General features: G+C 44.7%; 1 protein-coding gene across 4 annotated transcripts; it reads right to left on the bottom strand.

The window, feature by feature from the left end:
- Positions 1-266: 266 nt before the first annotated feature.
- On the bottom strand, positions 267-14,709 carry pphln1 (periphilin 1). 4 transcript variants are annotated; one of them, XM_077006733.1, is made up of 12 exons: positions 14,587-14,611; positions 14,234-14,287; positions 13,502-13,542; positions 13,295-13,359; positions 12,917-13,126; positions 12,345-12,409; positions 9,604-9,738; positions 9,282-9,457; positions 7,678-7,713; positions 6,537-6,613; positions 4,035-4,166; positions 267-1,077 (listed from the first exon to the last, which is right to left on the bottom strand). In XM_077006733.1, coding segments are annotated over exons 3-12 (1,092 nt in total). In that variant the 5' UTR covers positions 13,503-13,542; positions 14,234-14,287; positions 14,587-14,611; the 3' UTR covers positions 267-882. The 4 variants fall into 4 exon arrangements, with proteins under 4 accessions (XP_076862848.1, XP_076862849.1, XP_076862847.1 ...); XM_077006734.1 differs by lacking the exon at positions 14,234-14,287 and having other exon boundaries at positions 14,587-14,709; XM_077006732.1 differs by lacking the exons at positions 14,234-14,287; positions 14,587-14,611 and adding an exon at positions 14,331-14,514 and having other exon boundaries at positions 13,502-13,614.
- Between the last annotated feature and the right edge of the window lie 3 nt (positions 14,710-14,712).

The following is a 14,712-nucleotide window of genomic DNA, read 5'->3' as shown; positions in this document are numbered from 1 at the left end:
TTGGGGAGGGCGCTTATTCTGTTGTTTTCTTTACACCCCCTTCTATACTGTATACTTTTCATTGCAGATAAGCATTCTACTCATTTTTGGCATGAATACTCCAGACAACATTGTAATTAAGACTGAATAAATATTTGTAAAACATTTCTAACAATGTCACTCTAATTCTAGTAGAATGTAACAATAAAAAATAAGCACATTTTGAATTAAGGTATCAAGCTAAATTTCAAGATCAAAATGAAAAAATAAATACATTATTATGCCAGTTAGGCATCACAAACATAGGTGGGCTTTATTTAATCTCACATGAAAATGACTGAATTGAGAATATGAACATATTCAACCCCTCCACAAAAACAAAAGCAACTAATTACAAGGTACTCCCACAGTTAAAACAAATTCTTTGAAAACCCAAAATAATGACACACAAAGATGCATTTTAAACTCATGTCCAGTACATGCAGATGTGGTAGTAGTGCAAAACCAACATTAAGCACCCCGTGTCTGCTTAATAACATGAAAACAGTGTTCTTTTCAGTAAACCTGGACCCCAACCAGCACAAAGTCCAGTTTTTGAAAGTAATACTTAATCTATATAATTAATGTTTCATTACAACATGATCATAAACTGTCTTATGACACTGCATTTATAAAGATAGACATTTCTGTGTTGAAGACACTTCCAGTCACATTAACGCGTGTCTACCATTTTTATACTGCCTTAACAGCCATCTGAACCATCGAACTTCATCTTGGGTTAACACCAAACCATCAGCCAAATAGAGAACTAAACCACCCTTGTTTGCTACTAAAGGTCTCTGTGGCATTAACATGGAGTCCCAGGCCTCTGGGACATGGCGGCGAAGGTCCTCGCCAAAGGCCTCAGGAGCTGGTGTCGGGCGGCCGCACCACCTCATCCAGCTCGGCAATGAAGTGGCGGAGGTCTTCAAGGCAGCGTTCGCGAATGTCGCTGAGGTTTTCCTTTAAGGGTGCCTGTAGGTGATTCTCCAGGCTAGGTTCTTTAGACACCAGCATCTTCACTACCATCCCGAAGGTCTCGCAGTCCTGCCGATAAACCTGTCCGAGGTGAAGCCCAGTGTTACAATGCAGTAGGACTACGAACGAGAGACGCACTGAAGACATTTTGTACATGTATGAGATGAGCTGTTCAAGGGAGTAAATGCTATTCATGCTTATGAAAGAGTATATAGTAAAATTAAGCATAGCAATTAAGATTATTAAATATATGCTGAACAGAAACTGGACAGAATCGGAATTTAGTTATCCCTAAAACAAGGTTCCATTGTTCAACATATTTTGGGCAAATGTTATACCTTATTATTGAATGGCATTTGGCATAAAGTTCATTTTAAGGCCTTTGCAGACCAGGACTGCACTGATCTTTGGGAGACTGAGCATGCTTCTTTTAAAGTAAAAGTCTCAACAAATTTTCTACAGTTTACCATTGACTACAATTAATACATAATTCTTACAACATGCATACAAATCTTTTACAATTAACCTGGAAGAACATCACACACTATAAATATTAGAATCTTGACTAAAAATAGGCACAACCCACAAAAGGCATTTCAGTATGATAATGCTCACCAAAGTAACCATCCTTTAATCTTCTGCCTAACGTTCTAAAACCTCTCATGTCAACAGGCAGAAATGAGAGGTCTTTTGTTGCATGTTTGGGTGGAACCTGTAAGCTCTGTGATCAAAGGATTCAAACCCAAACCTCATACAGCTGGAGTAAACTTGTTGGGGTGGTTCAATCAGGAACGCTCCCCCTGCAATCAGAGTCTACAAGCACACCCTCTCTCCAAAATCCCACCCTAACAAATGCACGCACACATAAACGCAGACCTGACTGCATTCTTGAATGTAGAGCCACAGTCATGAAACAAGACATTTCTAAACCAGACAGAGATGCAAATCAGGCTGTGCCCAATCAATGGGGCTTGGGACCAGGGACAGCATCAGACCAAAGTTCTGGCCCGCATAGGTGAACTGTACAGATTTTTTAGAACACCTTTCAGTCTGGGCTTTTTGCTTTTAAATCTACAAACATCCTCTCTAGAAGTGTGAGGCTGGGGTCCCCAGACATAGATTATGTGGCCATAAGGACAGTGGAAATCTTATTTCCAGATGTTACTGAACGCATGTCGCTGAAGAAACATGCACTGAATAATCTGCTCATCCAAGTCATCCAAGTGGAAGACCGGCAACAACTTGTGTTGATGGTCAGAAGGATCACGTTGTGAGCTGTGCGCTAGGCTCCGTGCACCACGGCACAGCCTTCCGCCTCAGGTCAAGGAGGAGTGAGGCAACAAGGAGGAGGAAAAAACCAAAACAGCATTGAACCGATATGTGGTGTATGTGAGTGTAATTTAACAGAAAATATATAAATAAACTTGACGTGTAGCTGCAGGAAGCAGATTAAAGCCCGATGACCTTGGGGTAACTGTTTCCAACTCGCCTGTTTCCTCCGCCATCTGTCGTTAACACGGGCTGTGGTGTTTTCAGATCAGATATAACAGGGTTCAACCCTCAGCAAGGCAGTAAGCGTGGCCCCTTTAAGAGCCCAGCTCATGAGATAGGTGCCTCTGACACCGTTTATGAGTAGTCTCTGACCGAGTAAGGATTTCAAGAGCCATTTCCACCAGGCTTGTTTTCATTAAAAGAATTAAGGTAAAGTTAAATTAGGTGTTGTGAAAACCTAAGCCATTACATGGACCAAAAATGATCTTTCTGTGTTTGGTGGAAGAAAATTTTGCACCTTTTCTTTGACGAGTTGACAGGACCGTGACACTACATTGGAAAGCCTGGAGCCATCTGTTCAGTCTATGAGTACACAGCTGCTAAGCTCTGTCCTTTACACACGACAGCTACATTCTGTCAATGCAACCCAGATGGAGAGCAGATCTGCTCTGTTGAAATAAACTGGAATTTGTTTTATCTTCCAAGTCACAAGTGATCTGCGCATAAAGACAAAAGTCTGTAAGCGAATGAGAGAAAAGTTACGCAGTGGGGAAATGAAAATGGATGTAGCCCTGTGTGCTTAAAGTGTTTCTGGACAATTATACATCTGTCAGCATGTCAGCTTAGGACATAAAAAAAACCCACAACAACAACGCTGGTGTTGATGGCTAGACTAGATATGGGTAAAATCTAAACGTCTGTTACCATTTGGCTAACCAGTGAAACACTGCAGTGTCCAATACAAAGCCTCTAAATACAGCCCTCCACACACACACACACACACACACACAAAATCACAGGCGTCGCCCTGACAGGCCCTCACACGCTGTCAGTGAAATATGCACATTTTGAGATAAATCCAAAACACACGTCAGTTCATCGCAAAAATGGCCGGAAACATGAAAACCCTTAAGGCCAGAGACTGAGGCTTTTTCCAAGAATTTTTTTTCTTGCCCGCGACATTATAAGAGGTCATGAAGTGGAGCCAAAAGATGAAAATCTTTAAGAACTTCGACTGATGAACTGCACCTCAGACAGTGCTCTCTCGCCTCTTGGGGGGGGGGGGGCCCGGCCTCTTGTGGCCCGGCCTTTGAGGCATTCCGCGATCAAGCTTGAAGTGGACGAGATGCAGCCAAGCCTGTAGGATGGGTGGAAGATTGCTCCAGGGCAAGTGTATCCCACTTTTATCGTGGAAGAGACAAGACCAAACACCAGAGTACAGCGTAGGCATTGGGGGCGGAGCACTGATGAGCCGGGAGCAAGCGAGGCCACCGCCCATGGCTATGTTTCCTTATTAATGTCGCCATTCATGGCAGGTGCCAACATATGGGCAGGAAAAAGGAGGTGTTAATTAAGAGATGAATCAACTAAGGGTAAGGTACAGCCATGCTGAAGAGCAAAGCATGATAAATGTGTTCTTTCCATCACAACCATCCCCCAAATGTTGCTGAACAGGAGGTCTTACATTGGTTGCAACAGAGTACTTCTACTCTATTCTTCTATGTACTAAAAGCCAACAGAGGTGAGTTTCGAACCACAGGACGAACCTTTTCAATCTCCCTTGCTTTGGCCGCAATGGCTTGTGATCTGCGCTCTTGAAAGTCGTCCAGGATGGCGGGCGCCTCGTCTGCCGTGGCCAGAGGCTCGTCTGGGGGAGGATCCGTCGCTAGCGTGTCCTCCTGCACAAAAACCCACAGCCATCCAGACAGCTCAGACAGACACCCAGCGTATACGTCTCCGATAAACCAAGCGGTTCGCATTTTCATTTAGAATTACCTTCACAGACCAAAAGACAACAATACTTTATATGCTTCAAATATGCCTTGTTTTTCTCCCCCCCCCCAGGAAAAGGTTCTCTCTGTTTATACTTTTCTCCCTGTGAAGCTACAGAGCATACGGTTCAATGTTGGGTTCAACAATAACTTGGATATTAATGGAATTAAATCATTCAAAGGACTTGAGGGCCAAGAGAATCCATACCAGAGAAAAAGGTTGTGACCACTGACCAATCTGGGCCTAAAGCCTCCATATTCTGCCTAGCATCATCTGGCCAGATATTTGCAGCCCACTGAAGGTTCAGGAAGGTAGTGGGAGTGTGGGGGAGGTCCAGCTCATCTCTGTGGGCCCACAACCCAATAACCAATCCCACAAAGAGAGACTGCTGAACTTGAGGGGCCACAGATGAGGACCTTCCACCAGGCCTAGCCTTTTCATCTCACGTGAAAGGTCAAAGGTCACGCCCAGCGAGCATAGCCACACCGCAGAGATCAGAAGATCTAGAGGGTACGGACGATGTGTGTGTTTCGGGGGTCTGGAGATAACAGTATTTGGTTTCGTACACAGAACAGATCACAAAGCGGTTGTGCTGTTCAAAAACCGTAAAGGAAAGAAACCAGCAAAAGGAGCCGACAAGCTACAAAATTCAAAAGTAATGACAACAAGCTCTGGAAGCCAACCATGGCCACCACTTTAAACTTGAAATAAAGAGAACTAACCTGAGAGTGTACGCAAAATCACAGAAAAACAAACACCGCTCTGCACTGTGCCACCATGGCTTCTAGTAACTGCCTGTCAATCAGAGATGGAAAGAGAGTGAGAGCAAGAGGGAAGGAATTCATGGCGGGTGGTGAGAAGGCCCCACAGTGCAGCCACTGCGCCCTGTGTGTTCCGTCAGATCGCGCGATAAAGACCCTTAATGGATTTCTCCCTCAGCGTCAGAGCGTCCTGGGTGGGCTCAAAATTCTGTCCCCCGAACCCCCCACCCACCCCCCCAACATCGTGGTGTGTCTGGTTTGTGAACTCTTACAATAAGGGCAAGCGCTGGAGGGCTAGCTCGCCTTTCATGTGCCAAGCAGGGCACCTTATAAGCCAGTTAGGGCTAGGGTTGCACCGATTCACGTTTTTCACTTCAGATACCGATTCAGATATCTGAGGCTTAGTATCACCGATACCGATCCGATACCGATCTGATAGAGTAAAACAGTGCTGAATCGACTTAAACATTTTTTTTTTTTACACAGACATACTGAATTACAAGTTTATTGAAAACTCTGCACCAGTATAGCACACTTAAACACATAAAAACATGTAAAAACAACAACTTGCATTTGTTTAGTCAGTGCAATTATTAATATAATATTGAATGTAAAATAAATAATACCAAAGAACCTGAAACTGATAAAAACAATAGGTTCACAACTTTGGTCAAACATGAAAAAAATTAACTGCAAAAAACCTTTGAAATGGTTCAAGAATTCTAAATATAATTTAAAATAAATAAGGAGATGAAATAAGAGAAACAGCAATACCTGCGCGGCAAGTTTGCTAGCGCAGACATCACGCAGAGCACAAAGCATGTTACGGCCAGAAATACGTGTACTGTCTCTTTAAGGGAGCGAGTTGAGTGCACGTATGGAATATTGTTGTTTTTATAGCTTTCTGCCGTAGACAGACTCAGACCACTGCTCTTTATTTTATCTTTATTTTATTTCTGTAAGTAACGGATTCAATGAGCTTTGGACAACTCACCAGTCAAGTAGTGCTGGAGCCCAGGTTTATTTTGGTCAACCAGCAAATAAACAGACTAAGTGGAATACCACCAGCGCGAGTACGAGTCAGCGATTCACCTCTCCTCTTTGTGCTTCGTGTTTCACTCCTCTGTTAACTGTCCAAGTTCAGTTCTATCCGGGACAGAGTGGATATTTAAGGTTGAACTAACTCCGAAAAGTGTTACAAGCATAGAATTACACTGAATAGATCTGTTTTTATGGATCGGTCACATTGTCACAGATACCTGATCTAGAATTTTTTCCAATATCGGGACCGATACAGATATTAATATCGGAATCGGTGCATCCCTAGTTAGGGCCAAGCCATGTGCCCCAGTAAGAGCAAACAGGGGATTCACTCGGACCAGGGGCAAAGGTTGTGGGACGGAAAAATCTTGCCACCAGTCAGTACTTTAGGTACCTGGTGGAGCGATTTTGGATATTGAAAGAAGTCAGACAAATCTCACGTGTGTGTGTGTGTGTGTGTTGTGTTCCACTCACCTTAGAGGCTGACACAGAGCTGTGGGGTGAGCCATCTCGGGAAGCGATAACCGAAGTCCCTGGGGCTCGGTCTCTGTCTGTGCATGATCAAACGGTAGGAGAACACAATGAGACAGACAGCAAAAAGAGCATTTTGTAAACACTTCTGCTTTGTACTGCATGCCTAAAGAAATACATGCAGTCTGCTGCATTTTGGGCAGATGCCGGCGAAGCACCAAAGTGGCCAGCAGGGGGCTACCTGGGTGATGGGTGGAGTGGCTCACTGTGTGGGCACCTGGAGGCTAGGTGCCTGCTGCTCGAGCTGTGCCACCTAGCACATACCCCTCATGGGCCTGTACCCCCTACCACTTACCCCTCACGGTCCTGTACCACCTACCACATACCCCTCACGGGCCTGTATGACATACTGTACACTTCTATGGAACACTGCATGCACAAGTCAGCACAGGACTGATACTTTAAACTGTAGTATGGTAAATTATGGGCTGTGGTCTCATTTTGTGGCAGAATAATTCAATTCATGCTTCCAGTAATTTCTAAATGTTGTCTAAATGAGTGACATCATGAATGTAATTTTTCTGCCTTGCTAGATGGAAAAAATTTATATCTGCGTATAAATTTAATACATTAATTAAATTTATATCTGTCAACCAAATTTAATAAAGTGAAGATTATCCGGGATACCGTATATTATGACTGGGAAGTCTCAACAGAAGGTTTTGTAATTACATTCTATATCCGCCTCCTACACACGACCCAGTTGGACTTTTATGATCCTTGACCAAACATGTGGCAAGGAGAAGAAATTATGCCATTAGCCACGCTTTCTCTCCAGCTAGCCAGACCCAGGCGTGACCAGTCTGGTGCGGAGCCACAGAAACACACTCCCTACAGTGCGTGTGTGTGCGTGTTTGTTTGTGTGTGTGTTCTGATTTCAGTCCAGCCTCTTCAAAGCCAGTTTCATTCAGGTTATTAGCATGTAGCTTTAAACAACAATTCACAGGATTTTCACCTCAAACCTTTACATCATTAACAGTCAAACGACAGTAGAAGGGGCGTACAGTAATGCACCGCATCGCCCCTTACACGTCCCGAGGGCTAAATGCTCACATCAGGCAGCAGCGGGACCTGGCACGCTCACCTGCACTTCTGCTGGGGCCGTAGGACTCTTCGAACCCTAAAATGAAACAAAGAAATCAATCTTCACTTTTAACGAAAAGGACAAGCGGAGGTCCAGTGTGTGACGTGTGACGTCGGGTCCGGGGCCAGAGCCGAAGTTTGGCTGGGGTCACCGTTGCGGACGTGTGTGATGCATCATTCTTTGAGGGGGAACACAATTCGAAGCTCGAGCTCTTGGGAGGGATTTGTGTCTGTGAAAGAAAATATGGCAAAGACGCGTCTCAAGGGGAAAGTGGGCTGATTTCTTTCAACACCAATGTTTCTTTCAGAAAGCATTCGTGTACTGTAATGGCTTTGGAGAGTTAGTGGTAAAAAGGAACTTGATCAAGTCCATCCAAAAAGAAATTTCAAGTCTGAAAAAGTGGATCATACTTATATTGGCACTGCTCAACGGTAGAGCTGCAATTCAACGATGTTTCACTAGGTGTCGCAACACCTACAAATGCTGTGAGAAGTGGGAAAACCACTGGACTCAGAAGGTATGTGAAATTGTGTTGTTTTTTTTTTTTTTTTTTTACTTCTCTTGAAAACGGTTCTTTTGTGAACATTTTCCTTGATGCTTTTGGACACAAGCAAAAGACAGACAGGCTAAATGGCTGAACCCAGATCAGGTTCACACCTCCGTTTCTGAAACCTAATTTCTCAGCTGGTTTCAGTTTCAGCTCAGCCTCCATGTATGTTTCTCTCTTTCCCATAAATTTTTATTCAGATTACTGTATATCCATTAGCAGTACTCAGTTAAATGGCAAAGAAGGAACTTTTCAGTTGTCCATCAGGTTCAAATGATCTGAAGCACCGAATGGACAGACCAAACCGAGGAAACCGGTGCAAGGTAGGCTGTGAGTTAGATGGCTGAGGCTTACCAGCTAGTGACCATCAGGTCAGCAATCACAGGGCCTTGGGATATAAAGATGAACTTCAGGGCGAGAAGAACGTTGCAGGCTGATTAAGACAGACTCATGCACACCGAGTATACAGACTTTGAGTAGTTAGCCTAGGTTAGCTGATTAGGTGGGCAACTAGCAGTAATTCATGACACATGCCGTTGCATCTTCACAACAGAAGATGCCTGTTTACATTCTGCAACCTCTGATGAATCCTTTGTAGCGCCGCGTGAGAAGTAAAGACATTCAGGTCAAAGGTCCAACTGTACCAGAGCAAGCTGCACTACACATTGACCCATAGCGCAGTCTGTGGCCTGCAAGGCCGTCAATGTGCAGCGGAAATGCACCTGTGTATGTTGTCTAACAACACTGACCTGCCCTGCAGGTGCTAATGTTATGAGTACAAGACTCAACACCACACTGGAAAGTAGGAATAATTCCCACCCAATCACCTGGAAGAGCTCAATAAAGCCTAAACCAGGAGCAGACAACGTTGTCTGTAAAGGGCTGACTTGCCTGCAGGGTCGTTCCAGCCATGCAGGAGCACACCTGGTCCAACGAATCTGAGACTGAGAGTAAACGATTAAACAAGCGGAACTGGGCGTGCTTCTGCCCGGCTGGAAGATGCCGGCTCATTGTAGAGAGGCCTGGCCATGAGCGGTGAACGAGGAAGAGGGGTTACTTTTGCCCTGAGGAGGCTGGTAGGCGTGGCCCTTGCCCCGCTCCGGCGAGTAGCTCCGGCTGCTGATGCTGGATCCAGAGCGGCTGTGGGGGGAGGGGGGCACGTCCCGCCGTGGAGGAGAGCGGTCCCGCACCTGCGGGAAGGGTGCTTTGCGACGCAGGCCTTCCCTCTCCTCCCTGCAGGACACACACACAAATAAGTAAAGTGATAAAGTATTCTCAACACTAAAAAAGTGCGCACGCATGCACACACACGCACACACACACACACTCTCACCAAACAGACAAGAATGCATCACGTGAAAGACAGAGCATGTGCATACCCGCGGTCCAGGTTCATGATGGCCTGGATCAGAGAGTCATCTCCCGGGTCGGGGCCGAGAGCAGACAGTGATCTGGGGGCAGGATAGGAACCCTGGACACGAGCGTTGGGTGGGGGGCCGACCCGACTACTGCCTCTGAGATGGGGGAAGAGATAATTATAAACACTGACAAAATAAACACTGGCAAAAATCAGCATTTAGAAAATTTACAGCATTTAAACATTTGTTTTCTCCTTTTTTGGTAAACAGTAAAGGGTTAAATGGCTCAGTACAACATGCATACACATTCATACAAGCGGACACAAATGAGAGCTTAGTGGATTCGTTACTTGTCCACATACACTGATCTTGACGGAGTTCATGCGCAGGCAGACCACATCTACACAAGGACACACGGCTTGAGTAACATGAGAGAAAGACGTATGCTCAGTATTCTCTCTTTCACGCTAAATGACAGGGGGTAGTCTTCTAAATCCATCTCAATTTGCCCGTCATTCAGGCTAAGACATGGCTAAAAGGGTCTCTCCTTTACAGAGAGCTTGTTACAAGACCTGCTGCTCTGTCCCTAAGGACCCCGCTGGGAAATGGTGCTGTATCTCTGGACCAGGAGAGAGGAGGCAGGGAGGGTGAGGTCTCTGACCCTGAGGGGCGAGGGCTTTGATGGATTACCTTCTGGCCAAACCTCAGATACCGATCTGGTGGAGGGTTTGGGGGGAGTGGAAGGCATCTTCAAGAGCGTGAGTGCAGACCGAAGCAGATTTTTCTGCCATTCGTAGTGTGAAGTGCATGACTTGAAGCTGACCCCAGATCAGGTCATGCAAGGGTAGAGTGCAGTTGGGGCCTGAGAAGGATGAGCTAGTCACGAGTGTGTTCCGCGAATCGGGAATCAGTGTGATTGGAGACGGGGGAATTCAGCACTTCAACAAGGGTGGTGCTCAGACACCCTGAGCTGATGGATGTTCTGATATTTATGTCCATCATAGTTGTGCTAGAGCAGGGGTGGCCAACCCGTCATAGACCAAGAGCCACTTTTCTTACTGTGTTACGGCAAAGAGCCACATCGTACATGGGCGAGTGTAATCTGTTGAGCGGGGGGGGGGGGGGGTGGGGGGGGGGGGGGGGTGGTGGCGAGTGTAAATTATTAGCTGTGAAGACAGTCAAATGCGTGTTTTCCACTACGCCGGTTTTAAAAGTATTAGCGGCTCGCTAGGATTGTAAACTAACCGCGCACCACGAAAATGTAGCAGTGAGTCGCCCCGTTTGTGCAGGTGAGCCCGCGGACCGGCTGGGGAGTCGCATGAAACCAGGCAAAGAGCCGCATGCGGCTCACGAGCCGCGGGTTGGCCACCCCTGTGCTAGAGATTGGGCAGGCGTACGCTGATGGTCCAGTAGCACTCACACAGTATCATGACTCCCCTCGTCAACTTCTGTGTCTGTAATTTGGTTGAGGTTGGGGGGGGGGCACTCTCAAAATCAGCAACAACAGCACCGCCTAGTGGTTTGGTGCTAACAGAGCAAGGCTGCATCCAGTGCTGCTCATTAATTTACGTTTCGGACCGTCTCAGTTTCCCCATGCCCTCACCCTGTTGTCTCCACCCTTCACACGTGCCCAGTACTACCCGCTCGTACAACACGAGCCATCGTCCAGACCAGGGTGTGGGAGGAGGCACCTTGCCTTGGTGACCTCGCAGTGAACTCTAGCCATCTCTCTTACATGCACTCACATGCAAACGACAGAAAGTCCACTCACGACGACCTCACAGAACTTTTCTGAACCACCCCGCATCACCCCCCTTACCCGAGTTTTATAAGAAGACTGCGTGACCCCACACCAGCAGAACAAATTACCGTGTCTCGCATGTCTGTCTTTACTGCTAATATTACATCCATGTTAAAAGAGGACTTCTAATAACCTTCAGTTACAAACCTGCAGTCAGCAACTAAGGGAGTAATAATCACAGACCAATATAGGAGAGTGTTAAATGATTCTTCTGAGGGATCGTAGCGGTCATTGCAGGCTCTTAATGCTGTACCGACATGCAACATTCAGACTGAAGAACCTTCAACCAGTCTGAACTGGTTAGACTACACAATCCTGCAGAATTCTGATGTATGCACCAAACGAACAGGATGACATACAGACTGACAGATTATGTGCCTAAATGCAAGCAGCTCTCAGTATTGAGGTACAGTATAACACGGCTGCCACCTAGTGACAGCATAGTGCTATGCCATGAATGTCTTTCAGGTAACGCAAGCTTGTACAACACGCAACAGGGTAGCAGAGAGAGAGAGAGCTAGAGCTTAAGGTATTCATACAGTAATGTAGTGCACATCAATGACACATGGCTAAGTTTTCTTCTGAACCTTTCTCAGCAATTAATCTCAAAAAGACCTAATGATTTAATCCAATATAGAATGACAGAAAACAACCACGCAACCCTGACACAACACAGCATAACTTATAAAATGTCATACAAGTCTTTTCTCCTGATCAGTTAAACTATAGCACAGCACAGTCAAACAGGGAGCACATAACAGACAGATTTATATGCCTGAATAAAGTTCTTCAATTATGTTAAGACATATATCTGTTAGCATTTCCCAAACGTGTTGCAGGAACTGCGAGTTAAAACTAACATAAGATAAACTAACATTTCATCTCTCTGGGATCCATTTTCTGCTTTTCGGGTACAAAAAGGCAGTTACTCAAAAAGCACCATCTGAACGCAGGACAATACCTGAAATCCATCTGTCGTCCAGAGTGAGGCTCCTCTCTGGGTCCTCTGTAATAAGGGTAATCCTCCTGATCACACACACACACGCACACAGTTTGTTATACAGCCCCCAAGTACACTCTTTGCAATCAATAAAAATGCAACATTTATCTGCTGAGGGCTATTAACAAAAATTGCATATAATTATTATTATTTTTTAAAGATATTGCTATATAGGTTTCTAATTATTCATTTTTATCTGGACCTTTGTCTCTGCATTAGAGGCTACAAATCTCCAAATACCCAAACCCCTGAAACCTGGATTCAAACTCATAGAACTGAGCTGGAAATTAATTTAAATCTAGATTTTGGCTTAACATCTGTCCGAGAAACTGCCCGTATATTTTATCAGTCACAGTTTTGCTGGTCTATAATGGTCAAGTTGAACTTTTATCCTCCATTTCACTTCAACAAGGATAATGGATCTTATTAGACTTTGTTAAATACCATATTTTCTTTTGCATACCCATTGAAACAACACCTTCTCTGGAGCCCTGTTAGGGAGGTGTTTTTGCTGTGGTGATGTCAGCACTTACTCTGCGACCAGGGGGCCCACCTCTGGGCTCGTTGGAGAAAGAGTGATGGCCATCCCCATGGTAAGGTCTCTGATCATCGCCGTGGTAGCTCCTGGGACCTCCGTTTGGGTAGAAGCGGGGACCGTCGTACTCGAATCCTCTGCCATAGTCGTCGTCGGGGCGTCCAAAAGCGGGCCGTCTTTCAGCTGCGGCTCCCCTTGGATATGGACCCTGTAGCGGGCGAGTTAAGGGAACAGCACTTTAACACATCACAGGCCTCCATGTGACACTTACATACAGACGGTTCTATCAATTTCAATAGGCTGAGGAGCAGTGCAAGTGAATGTTCTGGGTGGTACCAGACAGTAAAGGTACAGGCGAGGGCGATGCTGTTCTTACAGATCGTTCAGGATGGAACCGTTCTTCATACATCTCGCGGATATTCCTCTCTCTCCTGAACGCCACTAGGGGAGAGTGGAGCATAAACATTTGCTAGGCAGAATTATTGGCTTTAGCACAATTCTTCACTATACTATCAAAAGCATCATGTTGATTAAGTCATGTAGTATAAGTAAATTTAGGTGATATGTAAAAGATTGTACGTACTTGCTGCTCCTAGGAAGTGATGTTTAGACGATCTTTGTTAGCTGAAGAGCGCAAAATTTGAAAATCAGAAATCTACGTTTTCCAAGTTGCAATCCGTGAACTTTGTTTACCACCTAAAGCACAACGCCTTGCAATCAGTGCACAGACACTTTACACACTGACGCCATAAATATCCATTTCCTGTCTGAATACTCATGTCCGATCATTTTAAAGGACTCTAACTGCGTTAGCACCACTTGATTTTTTTTAAACATGACGTTACATAAACTATATGAACAGACTTCCACCAGTACGGAGTTTGAACCATTTTAAGATGTTGTGGCAAGGAAACCTTTTAAACCTAAGTTTGCAACCTAAAATGATTTCGTAGCAAACACCACGATGGCAAAAAAGTGTATAATTCCATATAGATCAGGAAACAACTAGGTTAGTTAGCTAGATATTTGCTTAGTTTCCACGTGCACACCGTTTAAGATCAGTGTAGATTATACATACAACAAAACGCTAGTTAATCATTGATAATTACATAAAGCACAGCGTGCAACGCCTTCAGATAAATCTGAACTACCCCAGCTAGTCTAACCAATCCTGCTGGACATTCACCACGCTGTCTAAGAGCTAAGCACATATTATTCTCTATAGCCTACTGTTTTCACATAACACATATAGCACTCACATTAATGTAGACATGTCGTAGCTAGGTTAGCTAACGCTAACTAAATATCTCCTTACCAAACGCTGCGACAGTTTAACAAGCGTTATCCAACTTGGGATGGCTGAATGTGGCTAGGGACCAAACATTAATGTTAATGTTACACACACAACTCACCATTCACATCAGTGTAACTCACAGATATATAAGATATGCATCACTCTAAACGTGATCGTAGTGCTAATACTATTAAACTACAACGTAGATGTATACAAAACAGTTGGTTCTACTAAAAGAATGTATAAACAGGACTACAGAAATGTCTGATATTACACTACGGACGGCGGCAACCATACACGACGTCAAATATTTCCGAGTCAAGTTTCATACAAAAGAAGAGTCCATTACGAACGATATTGTGTGTTTTACTTACTCTTCATAAATAAATATGTGAACTATTTTGTCTTTGGTAATTTCATTAGTGTGTTGTGTAGTTTTATTAAGAAGTGTGTTTTCTTTTTGTTGTCTAAAAATCGGATTTCATAGAAGCTGTTTGAGG

Source organism: Brachyhypopomus gauderio, chromosome 5 (assembly GCF_052324685.1).
Source record: "Brachyhypopomus gauderio isolate BG-103 chromosome 5, BGAUD_0.2, whole genome shotgun sequence".
NCBI lineage: Eukaryota > Metazoa > Chordata > Actinopteri > Gymnotiformes > Hypopomidae > Brachyhypopomus > Brachyhypopomus gauderio.
Note: the sequence above shows the minus strand (reverse complement) of the source record. Positions and strands in the feature narration are given on the sequence as shown.